We start from the raw sequence: 19,259 nt of genomic DNA, 5'->3' as shown, positions 1-19,259 counted from the left end.
ATATATGTAGCTGAAATATAGATATATCTTAAATAGTCTATACAATGTAAAAACATATATCTCCAAACATTCATATCAATATTAACACGATTCATAATGTAACGATTCATGAATACGAGTAGTACAGTAGTTCAATAGCTAGCTTCTGTGGCTGAGTGGCTGAGTGGTTCCGATTCATAATGTAACGATTCATGGATACGAGTATTACAGTAGTTCAATAGCTAGCTTCTGTGGCTTGGTGGTTGAGTGTCGTGTGATTGTACCGAAGTTAAGCTACGTTGAGCCCGGTAATGCCAAAATAAATAATTATAAATAAATAAATAAAGTGCCGCAGATAATTAACTTTATTATCAAACATTAAGATTAGCAACTCATTAATTTTAAACCATCTCGTTGCTTAACGTATTCCATGGTGCAACTACGTGATGAACTTGATATAACATGCTAGAAATAAGAAGAACATGTATTGATGATAAATTTGATGTTTCATAAATACAGTATATACACGTTCAACAAACGTTATGTTTATGTGGTATCCTAACAAAAGACTGATTGTTATGCACGTGCTGTGTCGTCGGTAAAGCCATTTTTGTTGAGTCTCCGTAGCTGTGTAGCACATAATTTGTCCACCACGACAGTACACGTTATCACATGTAATGTATTACTTGCCGTTCGCATCCGATCTCTGTTAAATAAAGCCATTAAAATGATTGATATTTAGGATACAAACTGACATCTTTATGTACATACAAGGTTAACAAGTAACAACAGCTAATGACCTTAAGTTAATCAGCAAAAGGTAAATGCAAGAAATCCGAACACTTGCAGAAGAAGAAAATAACATTCGATAAAAACCTATGAACTTATTTAATTCGACTTTTTTTTTGAAAAATGCTGTGGTGCTCGTTTATATAAGTCAGTTTAAATCTGAAAACAAAACATCAAGAATAAAAGTAATTTTCATAGGGTTGGTTCATGTAAAAATCTAAGCGAAAAATATAACAAAATAGTTTTAACAAAACAAAAATCATTATGATAGGGGAAAGATACCATTGAATAAAGAACTTAACAGACAGTCGGATTTAGTTCTGCCATAAGGATATTTACTTTAAAAAAAATGTGTTGATTAACAGATATTTGTACTCACGTGTACCATTCCAGAGCCATCAGTACTCCTACAGATGTGGTGTCTACGTTGAGAGAGGACAAGATGATAATGATCGTGACGATAGATCCGCTGGGGACGGACGGGAGGGCAAGGGAACCTAGTGTTGTAAGGATCCTGTAAGAAAGCATGGTCATGTCGCTATTAAATTTTTGCCAACATTGTCAAATTATGCCAGGCGTTATTTTCACTTTGATGGTAAATATTATTTTGATATAGCAGATCACGTAGACTAAAATCAATTGCGGCATCAAAAATGTTTTAACAATTGAATTACCTGATATAATCCAATTTATGATTGAGCTGTAGTTGTATAGACGTTTTGACAATCTTTAGATAAGGATATTCAATGTTGTGACACCATTGATGAATCCTGAATGTGATAAATGACATTTTCATACCGACGCTCTATATACCCTTTTTCCAGAGTGCTCATCTGCATACTAATAATTTTATCGATGTGTTTCGTAACTTTGATCTTTTTCCTGTAGCTTTCCTTATTATCTAAGTAAATAGGTTTGGTAATAATGTACTATACACACAATACCCGATCAATATAGCTTCCGAAATGTCAGGATGTCGTCCAGTCATAGATATTATAAACAAGGCGGAGAGGCTGATGAAATAACAACTTCCGGCTCGACAAAGGGTCACGCCAAATGGAATCGCAAAGCTGGACACTCGCTTGTCAACGTGATGAGTTTCCTCACAGACCGTGATAATGTCCGGCATACCTACAACTCTACACAGAGATGAATTTAAGGCAATAAAGATTTATTGGTAAAGCAAGAGCATACTGACCTCATATTACAAACGAACTAACATATAGATGGATGATAAAAATTACCATGAGAGTAAAACCAGATGTTCTGTAAGGGTATTCTCGACAAACCTGTTATAATATTATGTTAAATCAAGGTAATGCAACGTTCCCAAAATTAAACTAGGATGGTGACAGTGTTACCACATTTAACCACGACGAATTTCATATAGAAGGAAACAAAATATTTCCGAACGATACCATAAAGACGACCTTCCATAAATATCTCCTATAGTCTTCATCGGTTATCTCTCAACATAGAAACATGGGAAACTATCTACAGGGAAAATGAAATCCTAAAACTAAAACAAATTGAGGTTTCAGAATCAAATTAATACAGATAGAGGTATTTCCGTATCAACAGCACCTTTCTTGAAGGTTGTTATACAAGAGCATGATTAGCGTTTTTGCTCAGTTTGACTGGATGTTGTTTGGGTTTTTTAATGTATCAAGCTATTGGTCGAATTCTTTTGAAAATCAGGAAATGTAACAGAACAAGGCCTTGATTACAGACATTGCCTTATACCTAACACGAAAATCGTTCAGCGTAACTTCAACAGCGGGGTCAATGACTTTTCGGGTTCTATTTAGGATTTCAAGATGCGCATATATATTTTTCATGATTATCAATCAAGTATCCGCTCCGAAAATGAAGCCAATACAATAATTGCTACTCTTGTTTTGCTAACTCTTTCACGGAATTATACAATATCTTGAAACTCATATTCCACCGAAAAAAGGAAATCTCTCTTCCTAAAAACAAGAACTTGTTGACTTTATGTACTTAATAATGTAGATCACCAGCTACTACTTGTCTCGCCGGACCATAATTATATAGTTGTGTTTGGGTGTGGAATCAAACAATATATAAGCGAAAGGTTATAACAAGGCCAGTGTTGTTACAGGGATAACGTGTAATGACGTTTTATATTGGAAGAACGTTGGCTTGGTAAGGAATTTTACTGGTAATAATAAAATCTAGCCCTCGTTAGGCAAATGCCGAGTTGACAGAGGTTCGTATAGTCCAGTACAGAAAAGTATTATAAAGTATCTAAATCAGGAAGCGAAACCACAAGGCACATTAGTCAGTGAAATGAAGCCAACTACACATTAGTCAGTGAAATGAAGCCAACTCTTTGTCTTCGACAGTTTGGTGGAAATATTAAAACCAAAAGTTTTAGTTAAAATACACATATCCGAGAAACCATGACATGCAAGCCCTCAATATGGACTAAACAGGCATGTGGATGAAGTTGAAAGTTTATTAGTTCTTGAATATTACCATAAAGAAAATAGATGATTTCACTATCCATACTTACGAACTTGGAGGGCCAAATACTGTCATACAGGGCCGTGCTGTACTCAGGAGGAATGAGAAAGGATTCTTTCGTACAACCAAAAAGTAGACGGCAGGCACGAGTAGAAGTTGTTGGATAAGGTTTCCTATTGTGAAGGTGAGAAGGAACATTCCGAGACTTTTGAACGTTTCCTCGAGGTTTTCTACCCGTAATACAGACACGCTAATCATACTCGCCACACCGATAGGTGTCGACCTAAATACAATACAAAATATCTGCTGCTGAAAATAACGCAACCATTTACAGCTATTCTCAAAGACTTTCTGGTCTTTGATTATTAGTTTCAAGTTGTTTAGCTACAGCATATAGTGCATTGAAATGATAGCCAGCTCAATAAATGTTCTATAACAAAGATTACTCTCCGTGAATGTAATTGCTGCTTGCGTGTCTTTTGTACAATATTTGACTCCTTTTGTGTTTGAATTTTGATGTCAGAAAATAATCCTATAAAAACCTCATATTAATAGAGGAAATGTTTATTTTAACGAATATGTGAGCAAAAGTAACTACATTACCACTTACCATGCAAACCACCTCATGATCCTGATGAAAATATTGGACGTAGCCCTGAAGAAGGTCACAAAGCTAGTGGAAGATTCCTTCACGGTATTGGCAGCCAACCCAACTACTGCCGAGATCAGAATCACTCCTGGGGACCGATACGCAATACTTTATCATTACTTTAAAATCACAACAGGGGATAGAGAAAGGGTTCCATCATCGGCAGTAAACATTAATACATCCTTTCGTACAGGTGATAACGGTCAAAATTATTACGCATTCAGACCTGAAACGTGAATTTTTTTAAGCATTGATGTCATTTTTTGTTTAGTTTCATCGGGGTGTGAAACAAATTTTGTTTGCAAACTGTATGAATCCGCGTAGTAATTTGTTTCATTCCCCGATCAACGCTTATAATTAATTTTTGAAAATGATTTCCTAATTTAAAACATGTTTTATGTACAATTTTACTGGTTTTAAATGGGATTCTTTTTCTCAAATCAATACGCAACGTCAATTGTCGTATTGTGACGTCACATTTTTCGCGCCATTCTCGGAATTTCTTTCATAGAAGAATGAAAAGAATTTTTCGACCAATCACATTTGAGTATTTACCATGAAAACAAAGAAAAATTAATTATACCACTATGGTCAACCAGCTACTGATAACTGAATCATTGAATAATTGAGATATGGATATAGAGACACATTGCCTGCATCCATTATGTATCATATCATATCATATCATAACGTATCGGTGGCCAGTTGGCGAAGGGGAAATTGCTTTCGCCACTGGCATGACAGTCCTAACCCGACTACGTGGGTTTTCCTCAGGACCCAAGCTCCTTCCACATCAAGACCCCATTCACAGTACTTCCATCAGGACTAATGACAGTTACTGATACAAGTTTCTATTTGTTTCGTAATTATTTTAACATTTAATTGAAATGCTAGTCACGCCCGTAGGCGTATACAACTCTGCCCCAGCCAATAATGATTAATAACTTACCTAATATATTTGTACTATTGGCCACGCCCACATGACGCACGAAAACTTGCACCGTGACGTTTGTCCCGTTATTGTCCACGACAGAAAGCGTGCTAGTGTACCGGGTCTGTGCCTTAGAACACAAATTAAACAAAGTATTCATAATAAGTTTAACAGAATACATTAAAATCATGGAAATTTCACAAGGAGAAACTTATAATCTGTCACAACTATTTGGAAAAGAACCGTTACTTACTTGTCATAAATTCCATTATAATCTTTGTTGAACTATTAACGTATGAAATAACTTCAAATCACACCACCTGTTTGAACATCTATCATATAACTGACTCGTTCTACCATGTCATACGGCCATTTATTACATTTTTACCAGTGAAATATCGAAAAATACTCATTCTATAAAAGTGATATTTTTCACTTGTAAAACATATCACTTTTTTATTTGACCAATCAGAACACTTATAAACGACAATGGTGAAAATTAAGATTTGCATATAGCTCTCCGTCATGTCATATGACGTCATAATGCATGATAGAATACACAATGTCAAAATATATTTGTTTACTGTAAACTGTTTACAATATTTCAAAACATACTTGTTGAAATTACAAAGTCAAATTCAAATCATCCTACTCACTTTTTGAAAGGTTGTTGTGACGAGATTGTCCGGTAGTATATTTCTGCAAGAAAAAAAATGACATATACGCATTAGAGTGACCATGATGGACAGTGTCCATCAAAAGCTCTCGGAAGTCTAAAATGGAGTTTTTAATAGCAATCTAATTATATTTCCTATAATGAGTACACACGTGTTATATTTTGAAATTTAAAACTCTTACATATAATGTATTAGAGTGGCCGGGATCGACATTGTCCATCGAAAGCTCTCGGAAGTCTAAAAAGAAGTTTTGAATAGCAACCTTATTATATTTCGGTTTGATGTTATGTACCATGATGTACATCCCGAAGGATATATAGCAATCATTATTATACCTTTACGTTTTTTTTCTCTTTATAAAAGTAATGTGATAATTTGACTATCAGCCTCGAGAGTATTGCGCATGTGTTTCTAGCACTATCACACCGTGTGACAGTTCGAAAAAATTGTCACACGGCAAACTGTCACACGGCGAACTGTCACACCCCTGCTGTAACGTCGTCAGAACGTTTGAAAGGCACTACGACATGCAAGCGCTTAATTGACAGAGATTGTTTGTTGTTGCAGACGGTAGCCTAACATTTTGTTTTCTCTCACGAAGCTGTCAAACATGGATCAACACACGCGTTTTCAAAACGCCACAGACGTAGAGATCGAGTCATTATTAACGGACAGAGATAGCCAAAACACTATAAAAGCATTATACGACATACCGACAACGGATTTTAACCTATTTCTTAGAAAATTTAACGAAGATATCCGAAAGGCTGATGGTGAGTTTTATGCCAAGAAAAAACGTAAAGGTATAATAAAACAGTTATCAAATGGGGTAATTCGGACAATAGTAATTTTGTCAGCCCCTCATCAACAACTGTTGCCCTCGGGCTAAAGCCCTCGTGCAACAGTTGTTGCCTCGGGGCTGACAAAATTACTATCGCCCTCATACCCATTTGATAACTATACTAAAACAGAATACATAGAGATAGATATATGTAGCGGTGTCAACATTTATCACACTAATCTTGACGGGTTACCGTAATAAATCAGCGAACATGTCCTGTGTTTGTAGATGTTGAGAGTCTGGACTGGAGCTACTGTGGACGTGCTTACTGGTGATGTCACTTCCTAGGGAATATATTAACAGTGATACAAACTAGTTTCCCAACTAGTAATAATTTATGGAGAGAACTTTAATATAGGCTTAGCCTGATGTTCAATCCATTTGATTATCAGTAAAATATGTTGAAATGAAAATGATACAAACTAGCATTTATTGCATGTTTGCCAGTGAAATATAGAAATTGTATCAATAAGTTTTGCAGTGAAAATATGTCTTGCGTTTTTGACCAATCAGAGCTAACCTTTGTATTCACATCGTTGATACTTCTGATATTTCCAGTCGAAGCGGAGATAGATAAATTGGTTATTTTGCTGTATTTCTGAAATATTCTGACTAGTTTTTGACAAAATACTCACTTGACGTTAGTTATTCATGCACAGATTCTCCGATAACAACATAAAACGCTTAAATCGCGGTGATCAGTCCTTTCAAAATGGCGCCGTCAAGTTGACGTGGAGTAACATTACAAAGAGATGACGCCATTACTGATTCCCGCACTTCTACACACTATTAATTGTTCGATGTTTTCAATTTTTGTTTTTAAGTATATGAAATGCAATAAAAAGAAAATTGAATAGTTTCCCGTTAAATATAACATATATTTCACGAGTATAACAGAATATCGAAATAGTCTGTCATACTACGGGAAACCATTCAATATCCTCTATATATTAGGTTGTGTATGCCACTATCAGCAGTCAGCCATACGTGTAATGGCATACTTAGTACTGTACAAAGTAGTAATTAAGGTTAGCAATTATGTCCACGTACCCGAACTTAGGATGAAATAGGCCAATATACCCATAACAGCACCAAACAAGTTTACTGTCACGATGAAACCTATCGAGAGCATACTAATTCTTCCATTGGATTTAGGATCTGTTGTTGCTGTACCTGTAGTTGAAATAGATACAAAATGTAAATTAATATTTATCAATACCATCAATGTTAAAATCATACGGGCTACGACATTCATAAGAAATGATATAAATGAATTGAAAATCGTCGGCCACCGCGAAGTCTTCTCTGCGTTTCATTGGTTTGACCCGTGGAAACACTGGCATAAAAACCTTCATTTTTGCATAAAAATTCATATTCTAATCGACAGATCAAAATGCTTCTCATTAATGTAGCTCTTCTTCGGTTGGCAAATAGAAACGGTAAATCAAGATAGCTGCGACCATGTGTCGGCATTGTTTGTTTATCTGACCAAACAAATCAAGGAACATCTAAAATCACGTTTCTGATTGGTCGATTTTCTGTAATCATTTTCTATGGAACTAATCAGATTACTAGATGGGTTGATACATAACTCATGAATACGGACACGGAGCTAAGCGAAGTCAGATCACGATGATGGTACCGACAATGGTGTATGCTGTACTACAGATGTCTCCCTATAGATACCTAAATCAGATCAGTTAAATATATACAATTTTGTATGTATTTACTGCGGTTCAATTATATCATATACATGTACAATAACTAGATGAAATACCATATCGTCAGCACAACTGTCAACCCTCCATTCCCTAGTCCGTTAAACGTTTCGTGCCAGTGTTAATTGTTTAATTCCTTTACCATGCATGTCTCTATATATTACGATGGTGGTTCAGAAAGCCGAAATTATCGCCGACTATTTTTTTCTCAAGTTTTTCTCTAAATAAGGCCGCTAGATGTCCGCGATTCTAAAATTTATTCTTAGTCAGATCAATGTCAACCTGATAACTGCTTGTCTAATGTTTAGATGTGATGTCCAGTACCGGTTTACAGTCGTATTTTATACATATATTATATATACAATTTTTTACCTGATATGATACTGCCAGCAATGAGAGGGATTATTGTCATCTTAAGCATGTTCATGAACATTTCTCCCGGTAAACCTGAAATGAAAATGATAATTCAATAGTCACATACATATATTTTGTAATGCAACAACATGATTCCTACCTAATTAATTCTGTATAACACTCGTACTGATATTGGCCATTCTAACAATCACAATGCAGTAGACATGGACGTACCTAGCCACATGATAGCATCAGCTGATATGTCTACAGTCCTGAGTCCGAACCCTAGACCGAACCCTACAGCAACGCCTATTGCTACAAGCACTAGTAAAGCATTCCTCCTCAGAAAGGATTGATGTTCAGTATCATCTTTATTGTCGTCTTCATTCTCACAAATAGACATAGTATCGATGGCACAATCGATTGAAGACACTCTGAAACCAAAAATGAAAATTGAATTAATGTGTTTTCATGACGTCGAAAAACCAATTGTCGAATGATATAACGATTACAGTAATTATTTGATATATAATATTATGTAAAAACTAAATAATATGTAGCATCATATATTGATGAAATCGAATGATGTTTACGATAAAACCAAATCATATAACGAAAACAAGGCATGATACAATGGCGTCACCTAATCAATTAACGATAGAATTTAATCGTATAATGATCAAATAAATATGCATATAAGGCGATAATCAAACTTTGGCAAGGAATTTAGGTAATAAGTCTACCAAGCAAATTTCATCAAAATCCGATTATTCCTTCAAAAGATATGATGCGGAAAGCAATCAGCGAATCAGATCACAACAGCTTCTTTGAATATACTTAGAATATGCCGATAATCGAACTTGAGCAAGGAATTTAGGTAATAAGTCTACCAAGCAAGTTTCATCAAAATCTGATCATTCCTTCAAAACATATCGTACAGAAAGCGAATACGGACGGACGGACGGACGGACGGAACCCATTTGTAAATTCCCGGCCAACTTCGTTAGGCGCGGGATAATAATGGTTTAATCATATAATATAAGAGTAAAATCATACCATATCGTGATGAAATTAAATAATACATGTATATTACTGATATCAGATCATAGAAATACAATGATAAAACTAAATTATGTAATGATGAAAAAGAAAAGATCAAGCCATATAACATTGTACGCCGTATGTGACTGCTATGGCGTTCCATACTGAAATCATGTGTCTTTTGCACCTGCCCATCCAGATTTTTGTATTTCTTTGGAACTACTTTGAGATTTTGGTTGCCTCCTCAGATAACTTTTGGCCCACACGAGTCCTATAGAAGGACCAAACTGCTACATGATATAGCTGTATTCTTTTTGACACTATTATATTTAACTCTTTTTAAAGGTGTTGATATCCCGAGTGTCTTTTGTAAAATCCTTTGTTAAGCTTCCGTTATCTCGAAACTTCTTTGTTATCGTCAACAGGTTTTTGATATTTTATCGATATTTTTTAAAATCTGATATGAAATCGGCTCATATCAGACACAACATCAGAAACCTTCGGATTACACAAGTTTACTTCCTATAGACTGTCTTACTTACGCTTGGACATAATCTTCACCGCCATGCGTCCTTCCATTTAGGTCCATTTTGTACGACATCCTTGCTTATTACCGAATTGTTTATGTACCTTGATGTATATAAGTAATGCGTCCACAACAATCTGATTACATAGCACTGTAGGGTGGCGTTCGTGTCCCGTCGTAACCTCTGACCCTGTGGCGTGGGACTGCAATACATCACGGAAGCCTCGGCATATAATTATCATATAGATATAAATATATATATGAAGCTATGAATCAGTTCCAGGTATTTATCTCATGGTTTATATAGCTCTCGGAGGTTTTTGCTATCTTCACTCTCCGTATACAAACATGTACAGCTAGGCAAACTCGGAAGCTCGCGGTTAGATATCATATTTGTCTTAAGTAAATAAGGTAACGAATCGCTGAATCGCTAAGATGATCGACTAGTATTAACAAAGATACAACGTAAAAGAAACCAAGTAGGCTAAAACCACAAAGGCAAACATTCTGTTAACATTTGGTGGACAGTAAAAACAAACTCACAAACTGTTCATTCCAAGTTAATAAAGTTTTATTTTGCAGTGGGAAAACATTAATTGCCATCTACAGCCAACTGCGAATCTATTAACCGACAATGTCAATAACAAGTAACAAAGTAAATAACCATCTCCGCATGTCCGCATAAACGTTCAAATATCCATCTGTTTTATTATATTTACATCTCTCCCTTCTTCAGCTTAATAAACTCTGACTACGTTAAAACTTAGCGTAAACGCAATGTAAAAAGGCTCAGCGGAATATTAAGCGCGGGAATCGGTAACATAATCATGACGTCGTCTCTTTGTGACGTTACCGGAACGTCAACTAGACGGCGCCATTTTTATTTTATCTTCATCAACCTGCATATCTCGTAAAACTGTGTTGTTACCCCTCCGTCAGTAATCAACACGTCAAATAAATCGTGAATAAGGGAATAGTCACTTAATATCGAAATAACTGGGACATGTAAATACCGTTGGTAGAGATAGAATGGTTTAAATATAGAAAGTTATTGAAATCATCATGCCTATCATACAGATTAAAATCACACCACGACTGCGTCCTCGCGGCGATCCCGTAGCGTCCATGAAAGATGCAGAACTTCGAGGTGCATGCAATAGGGTCTCCTGCACCGCGTTGGTATCTCCATTCGGCAGTGTAGGGTCGCCTAGAACGCCATGCGACGGCCACACTTTGATTATCCTCACTACTGCCTTGTTACACTCTGTTGCGTTTCCACGGAGGTGGATCGCCGTTGTCAAATTTCTCTGAGCGCCGTGGGCTAGAGGGATGAACGTTAACATAGAGAATACATGGTCAGTGCCTTGGCAAGGGTAACGAAAGACAAAAGTGGCGAGCCTTGGCAAGCCACTTTTGTCTTTCTGTCCCGAGCCAAAATTACAGCTTATGTTTTAAGACACTGACCATGTATTCTTTTTATCCGGTAAAAGTCATCAAAAATAATCATTTTGAAGTGAAACGGTATCAATTATAATCCAAATATGTTCGTCTTTTAAACGTTGTTTCACTTGGAAGTAGGCTAATCGAATCGACGCACGTGCTAAGATTCCAAAATACAGCTGTTTTCCGTCACTAACGTATACAGCAAAAATATATACGGTGGGTGTATTCCGACAATGCGGTGGCAGTTGCAGGATAGAAATAATATGAAGATGTCACGGCGTCCTTACCGCAACTGCTGCGTTGATACGGACCTCCCGTGGCGTGTTACGGCGTTCCGTGGAGTTGACTGTACTCTCACAGAGTGCTCACGGTCACAAGCGCTTGCATAGAAAATGTGAAAATGTGATTTTTCATTTTTTTTTTTATATGACAGTGGTATGTGTACTCTATCAAGTACAAGGTTGGCAACTCTGCCACGAGCGAAACGGCACACCACCACACTTCAATCGACTAAAAAACACATTTATTCAAACTGACACGGCGCATACTATATACTACCGCCATCTAGAAACATTTATCTTTAACCTACCGCCATGTCACTCAATACGAATTGTTACATCCAAAACATAATAATCCGCAAAAACATCGCCGGAATCCTCCAACAAAACACCATTTTTCAAACTGCTCCCTCAGCCTGTCCAGATTCTTCATTTACATACGGAGTTGACTGTACTCTCACAGAATACACACGGTGTGCTAGAAGTTGTTACTGTGCGTCAACGGTGCGCCATCATCCTCTGCTGTTTCGCTGACGATAGTGACCATATTGCAACCTTCTGCCTACGTCAAGCCACTGTCGTACCCATGCGAGCCTCCTACGCCTGGGGACGTTCCTCCGCCTCCGTATCTGCATGAGTTGTACAACGTTTTCTCTCATCCCTACCGGTATCATACTGGTCTGTCCAGGTAAATATACCCATGCTTGCTGTGTGTGTATTACCTCGCTTCCGGTGTAGGATAGCCACGCGCGCGCAATGATACAAAAGTAGGTCGCCGAACCGAAAGTAGATCTATCTATACTCCATGATTTAAACATTTTCAACAATACATTGAATTAAGATACGTAATCAGATAATAATTTGTTTTATTTATGATATAAATTATGTAAAAAAAACACGTTCTTTTATTGTTTTTTATTAATAAAACATGGAACTATATTTTCACGCGAAAGGACACACTAGCTTGGCCGACATCAAGTGATTTGGCTTCGCTTGCAATGACAGGGCTGCTGAAACAACGTTAGACTGTGGAAATGAATGGTTTCCTTCGTTTTTAGAACAGCAAACGTCGTTTGCATATATGGGGTATGGTAAATCGATTGGCGCTGTTCTTTTTTTATTATATGCAGTAGAAAAAAAGTTTGGATTGAGAAAAAATGGCGTCTATCTGAGAAAGCTATCGAAAGATAGTGCCTATTTTTGCATATTTTAGGTTGGGGAATGAGAGAAAAATACTCAATCATATGTGGTTCGTGTAGGATAGGGATATTCCACCCTCTGGGTCGCAAAATGTGGTAAAACCCTCGGCGGAGCCTCGGGTTTTACCACATTTTGTGACCCCTCGGGTGGAATATCCCTATCCTACATGACCACATATGATCGAGTCTTATAATCTTGTACCTGCTGGACATACATATTGACAAAGAGTAACCAGGCCTGTTGGCGTATCAGTCATGGTGAAATGAGTGTGACCAAAATGTTTCGTGCATTTATGACAGTTATACAATCGTCGCAGTGGCAGCGCAGTGAAGTTAATGTGAGAGCGAAGTAAACTAAATAACATTAATCCGCGTAAGAGCCGTAGACGCGCCCACAAAGCACATAGTGACGTCCCTAAATGTTCCTTATACACGCCAACGACTACCACTGCGTCCGCACTGCGTTTATGTGCGTCTATCGCGCGCGCCTACGGAGCTTTTGTGGTCCTGTAAGGGACCATTTACGCTGCTATGCTACGGCGTTCCGATATACTGCATATCAGGACGCAGAGTAACGGTTCATGCTCAAAGTGTTCGCCGTCGCATGGCGTTCTTTACGATCCCATCGCTCCGCGTTCTGCATTTTTAATTACGCCGCGGCATCACCGTGAGGGTAAAGCCCTGGTGTGACGGGGCCTTAAAGATCTGTATCCATCGTATTCCAACTTGGTTTAGATACCTCAGATTTACAGAAGACAAATTCAACCGCTGATATTTCCTTTACATTGGAATGAATAGAATGTACTTACACTGTCATCCACTGACCTTTATGAATAATGCTAGTTCTATGGCGCATTCTGTTATATCAGTCTTCGGCCTTTTATAAGAATTTAGGCTTCTTGACCTTATAGATTTTCCTTTTGCATGAAAATCACCTCCAAAATGAAATGGTGTGTGGGAATATTTAGCATACATCTCTCTCATCTTGATTTAGACAATCTTCAATCGTCCCGCATTTCCACGGCATACCTACATCTCCATATATTATAGGAATCCTTCACTGGACTGCGCATGACCGAAAAGAGAAGACGTGATTGTAAACAGCTCCGCAAGATTCCAAATATTTATCGCCGCTAAGGCGATCGGTATCGTTTTGCTCCTTTTATATCCATCACATGCACATCTTATAACCTTGTAGTTAGCATTGTAGTGTATTTTATAGTCGCGTTTTACCTCACCGTCTCTCTCTCTCAGATTTCCAGACGTGCAGGGCTTCGCGGTCCGCCGCCATATTGTTTCGTTTTCTGAACTGTTTTCAGTATCAATCCTTCTATCATACCAGTTATCATAGTCTTTTAGGAAGATTCCATTTAATGATGTTCATTTAATCAAACTTTACTATACTTTTATGAAATTAGCCTGATTTGCTGATTTATTCAGCCATTATCTGAGTCTTGTCACTCAATTAAAATTTTGTTATTACTCGCCATCCTTCCCCCTCCCCCTGCTGAACATATGACAGAGGCACGCTTGTTGAAATATATAAACAAGCCAATTAAACAACCAACCAGTCCGCGTTCAAGAACACCAGTGTTACTTTTGAATAGCAAGGGGAAATATCTTCAAGAAGTAGCTGCAGGGGACTACTCTGATTTTAAATTCTGGATAAAAAAAGGGCACAACAGTAAACGGACCGCAGACTGGCTACAGGATAATATTGCAAGACTACTACCTGCCTTAGGTAACATTACCTTGTACGTATGGGTGAGAACCTGTCACATTACTGTTATACAACGCCAATCTAAACATCCACATCTCAGAAAGACTCCAACACTTAAGACAACCTGGCAGCTCACTAGAATAGAAAACAACACAGATAATTTCGGCCGACAAGTAAAAGCTGTATTCCTGGAAATCCCTGTTTACTCCATTGTACACTGGAACCATCTCCACCACCATCAGAATCGTTTAAAGAAGATACAGAAAATACTTTGCTCGCCACTCTCGTAGAACAAGCACATAACAAGATAAAACAATTGAATATAGACAACCAATCATCTTCATCACCTAAATTCTCATTGGATCTACAATGAACAAGGACTATTGGCTCTGGAAAAATAAAATCATATTACAATTTTGACCTATACTGAGACGGAATTCCCCCCGGACATACACTACGTAAACTCTGGTTAAAAAGAATCCATTCACGCTCCCTTACAGACTGCTACGAAGCATGAGGAACGCACAAATGGGCAGTCTACCCTTGGGGGAAAGTTGGCGAGGAATGTCTCGCAACAAGAACCCTCTGGTAGTCAATCCTTTGCCACTGGCGTAACGGATAAGGGAACCACCGACTGTGCAAGACCGACACGGCAAAGGATCCCAACTGTCATTTTCTCACCTGCTGTAAATGCCAGCTACAGACTAGACAGACGTTAAGCCATTGAGAAAAAATTCTTGGCATGTAACCGTACAGTGGACTTCAAGATAGAGTACAAACATACAAACTACATTATGGAGTTCTCAGCGACAGCATATGAAGTCTTCAAAACAGAACTGTATCAACTCCTTGAAGAAACTCAAGATATATATCATGATAACACACCAACACTAGAGGATACAGGCCTGTGTAAGGGACTCCAATGGTCAAATCCAGAAACACTGGTAGGCAGTTATATAGAATTAACCTATTTCATACAACTTGCAGGGCAGAAATCAACGGGGATAAGGCCAACGAATTTCGCAAAGACCTTCATAACATTCTGAAGAAGGTAGAAGCCTCTGGCAACTTTCGCCATCTTAACGACTACCTTCAGGAACATTTATTATATTCTAATTCGTTTCTCTCAAACGAACATAAATTATTTATCATATAAACTCAAACTTATTACTGGGAGTTAGTCTGCCTAGCTATATGAGGACGTACTTTATTCACTTTAGATACAACAATAAATCACAAGCACAGAGTCCATCACTTTCCCATTGTGTCTTCGCTTCAATCCGACTTCGGGATGTTACAAACATCCATGTTGTGTCCGTCCAATAAAGGTTCTACAATTACAGAACGAAAACAAAAGTAGACACACAGACGATTCAAAAAGGGGTGGGTGGGTGGGAAGTCCGTATAGTATAATGGCTAGGCAAACACAGACACCTGTACGTGTCATCACTTTCCTAAGACTACCTATCGCACGTGCCAATAATGCGGCGCGTGCTGAACTCTGACCCGGGCTTACCCATACACTCATTTACATAACTATGATAAATCTATTTAAATCTATTTATATTCTAATTCGTTTCTCTCAAACGAACATAAATTATTTATCATTTAAACCATATAAACTCAAACTCATTACTGGGAGTTAGTCCGCCTAGCTATATGAGGACGTACAGACAACAAAGAACGGGATACACTGTTAACATGTTTATTACCATGTAATCACTTAAAATGTACATAGAACTTTGTAAGAACTAACATCAAGTCACAAACCCAAATTCTTTGATACAAATAATTTTGACTCAAGCTTGTCTTTCACATAGCCATCTTTGGCAGTTTCTGACCTCCAACGACCATGCGCTTTGAATAATCTGTCAGATACCCCACAATTAGCCGCAGCCGACGCACAGCCAGACAGTTTTTCTAGTAACACCTCCCTGGCCCTAGTGTATGATAACGGTGAAGTACCTCTTAATTTATAGGAGTTCGATTTTGGACAAAATGACAAAGATCTGAATATAAATTCGGAAGAATCGTGAGGAATTTCAGCAAGCTGCAAATACCTAAGTGTCATAGAAACAGGACAACATTGGGAATCTAGCTTAGCTATTGAAACTGTGTTACCCTCTCTGTAAATGTCCGTTTTACTCTTTGGTATGTTTATATTCATGTGCGACTCGAAAAACATTAAGTCTGATCTTCTAATATTACAAATTTCCGAAAAACGTAAAAATGCAGAATATCCTAACAGGCACAATGTTACAAGCCTTAAATCACTCAAATTAGCTCTATGACCCGCAAAATTCGAGACTAAGCTTTTCAAATGTTCTGGAGTAAGCGGTTCATTTTTAATAACATATGTCTTTAATTGCCTGCGGGCAGCTTCTCTCACGTGATTGACGAACGTTGATTTACAAGGGTTATGCAATCCTGCCAAATCGTGGGCCCAACCGATAGCATAAAATACTTGATCAATCGCAGAAGAGCTTTTTGAAGACTCTGCGATCTGTTTTAAATACAACGCAACATGGAATTCCTTGGCTGGTAAAGGCTGCACCATTCAACCCACTTTTTAAATCTCCTTTGGTAAACTTTACTGGTAGAATCTGCCCTTGATTTTAGCACGAAGTCGTGTAGGTCAGAAGCCAGACTACGTAGACTACCGTCTTTTATTAAGGAACGCTCCTTCCAAATACCATTCGAGAAAATATCTGTAACGTGTAAACAAACTCTAATCAACAACATTTATCTCATTATGATCACCACTAAAAAATTATAAAAAAAACAACAACAAATTAACCTTCATGTGTCACACAAGCTGAGTAAATCCAATAAATATACTCTAAACATCAATAATCTAAAAAGTGTACATGTACACTATTATATCTATCATCAAAAGCCAAGTGGCATCAATAATTTCATAACAAAAAATATCCTTGTGACCTCCTCGTATATTCATATCAAATGCCAAGTGGCCTCATGATATTTTCATGACATAAGCAAACAAAAAAGCTAATTATTCATTTCAACAGCCAAGTGGCCTCAAAGTAATTTTCAGTCAAAAGCCAAGTGGCATCAATTGTAACAATACATGTTTCATGTCAATGTCCAAGTGGCCGCACAACAATATATACATCTCGAGTCAATGCAAGTGGCCTTGTCGGTTCCACATGAGTGAACAAAACTACAACTACATAAGATTGATAGTAAGTGGGTGTGTCGTGTCAGCCAATCACAGTCCTTCTAGCTGATCACGCACTCACAATCACCACTAACCAATCACCTGGCTACAACTTATTGTTGATAATCAAAACGTACTACAAGCACGTGCCCCTTAAAATCAACTGAATTAAACAGCGATTTGTGTGAGCCCGGTACGAAAATGCGGTCACTTTCAGTGAAAACAAGAATGTCGCTTATACAGGTTTGGGTTTCTTGGTGATCACCGAAAAGTAAGGGCCAAAAGGGGGCGTGGGTTGCCAAATAGACTTTCCATCATTAGCTACAAAACCAGCAAATACAAGACTCTGTCTGACGAAATCTGAATGACCTTTACAGGTGTCAAAATCTAAAATCCGTCATCAAGATACACAACAATACAGATTCCATTTTTCCTCCAGAATTTAACGAGGGGTCGGAGCACTTTTGTAAAAATGTAGGGGGCTGAAGAAAGACCGAAAGGAAGAACAGTAAAACAAAAATACCTAGTTTTCCCGTCAATGACCCATGAAAAACCTAAATATTTTTGATGAGAAGAATGAACGTCCACGTGGTGATAACCCGATTTCAAATCAAACTTAAACATGTACCCGTTCGGTACGATGTAATCCATAGCTGTTTTCCAGTCTTCAAATTTAATTTTCTCTTTCCAAACATGAAAGTTTACTTCACGCAGATCTAAAATCAGACGTTTTTTGCCGCTGGCATTAACCGACACGGACAACGAGTTTACAACATGTGGAATTTCAAACTTTTCAACTACGCTCCCTGCTTGTAACAATTCTAAGATAGCCTCCGTTACAAATTCTGAATGGTTCATAGCTGATTTATTGTTATTATTACATTTATTGTATGGAGTGGATACAAAAGGTATTAAATAACAATCAGATAAAACGCTCAAAATATAATCGTTTGCTTCTACACAGTTTTTCCAATAGTCTAACGAATTTTTCAAACGACCTTTAACACTGGAGATTGGCTTTGAATCACGTGAAATCTGGTTTTCTGAAATTTCATAATTCTCATAATTAAGCTGACAATCAAACAAATCTTGAGTATGGTACTTAACTGAATTGTCTTCACTTTCCGGCTGAATCCGTGATCTTTGGGCAATTTTCTCTCCTCCACAAGCATGGCACAAGTCTGTGGGGGCGGGGCTGTCACGCCCCCTACCGCCGAACTGAGGCCAGGTCCCTCCGCGATGAAACCTGGCATGCTGGTGAAACTGAGGGGAGCCACGAAAAGCACCAGAATGATTACCGCCAATACTTTGAGAGCCATACAGTTTCCCCTGGGGTCCACCAGTCGCGGCTGCTGGAGTAGATTTCTTTTGGACTCGTTTTTTGCGTTGTGCCCGAAATTCCGCCTGACGGATTTTCTTTTCATCCTCGGAATCACTTGCGAGCTCATC

At 37.9% G+C, this 19,259-nt stretch overlaps 1 protein-coding gene across 1 annotated transcript; it reads right to left on the bottom strand.

The window, feature by feature from the left end:
• Positions 1-321: 321 nt before the first annotated feature.
• On the bottom strand, positions 322-10,349 carry LOC117336123 (excitatory amino acid transporter-like). Its single transcript, XM_033896502.1, has 12 exons — positions 10,009-10,349; positions 8,660-8,859; positions 8,444-8,518; positions 7,404-7,526; positions 6,547-6,637; positions 5,492-5,534; positions 4,854-4,965; positions 3,866-3,992; positions 3,305-3,538; positions 1,713-1,907; positions 1,148-1,282; positions 322-685 (listed from the first exon to the last, which is right to left on the bottom strand). The coding sequence occupies exons 1-12, from the start codon at positions 10,065-10,067 to the stop codon at positions 556-558; spliced, it is 1,524 nt and encodes a 507-aa protein (XP_033752393.1). The 5' UTR covers positions 10,068-10,349; the 3' UTR covers positions 322-555.
• Positions 10,350-19,259: the final 8,910 nt, after the last annotated feature.

This window comes from Pecten maximus, chromosome 10, assembly GCF_902652985.1.
Source record: "Pecten maximus chromosome 10, xPecMax1.1, whole genome shotgun sequence".
Lineage (NCBI taxonomy): Eukaryota > Metazoa > Mollusca > Bivalvia > Pectinida > Pectinidae > Pecten > Pecten maximus.
This window is presented reverse-complemented; position numbering and strand designations above follow the sequence as displayed.

Bases quoted from the DNA above. Each gene is read 5' to 3' on its own strand.
- LOC117336123 (XM_033896502.1), bottom strand. From the start codon at position 10,067: ATGTCGTACAAAATGGACCTAAATGGAAGGACGCATGGCGGTGAAGAT. The intron at 7,527-8,443 runs GTAAAAAATTGT...TTTCAACTACAG, and splicing joins TGCTGGCAGTATCATATCAG to GTACAGCAACAACAGATCCT. The intron at 4,966-5,491 runs GTGAGTAGGATG...TTGTGTTCTAAG, and splicing joins TCACAACAACCTTTCAAAAA to GCACAGACCCGGTACACTAG.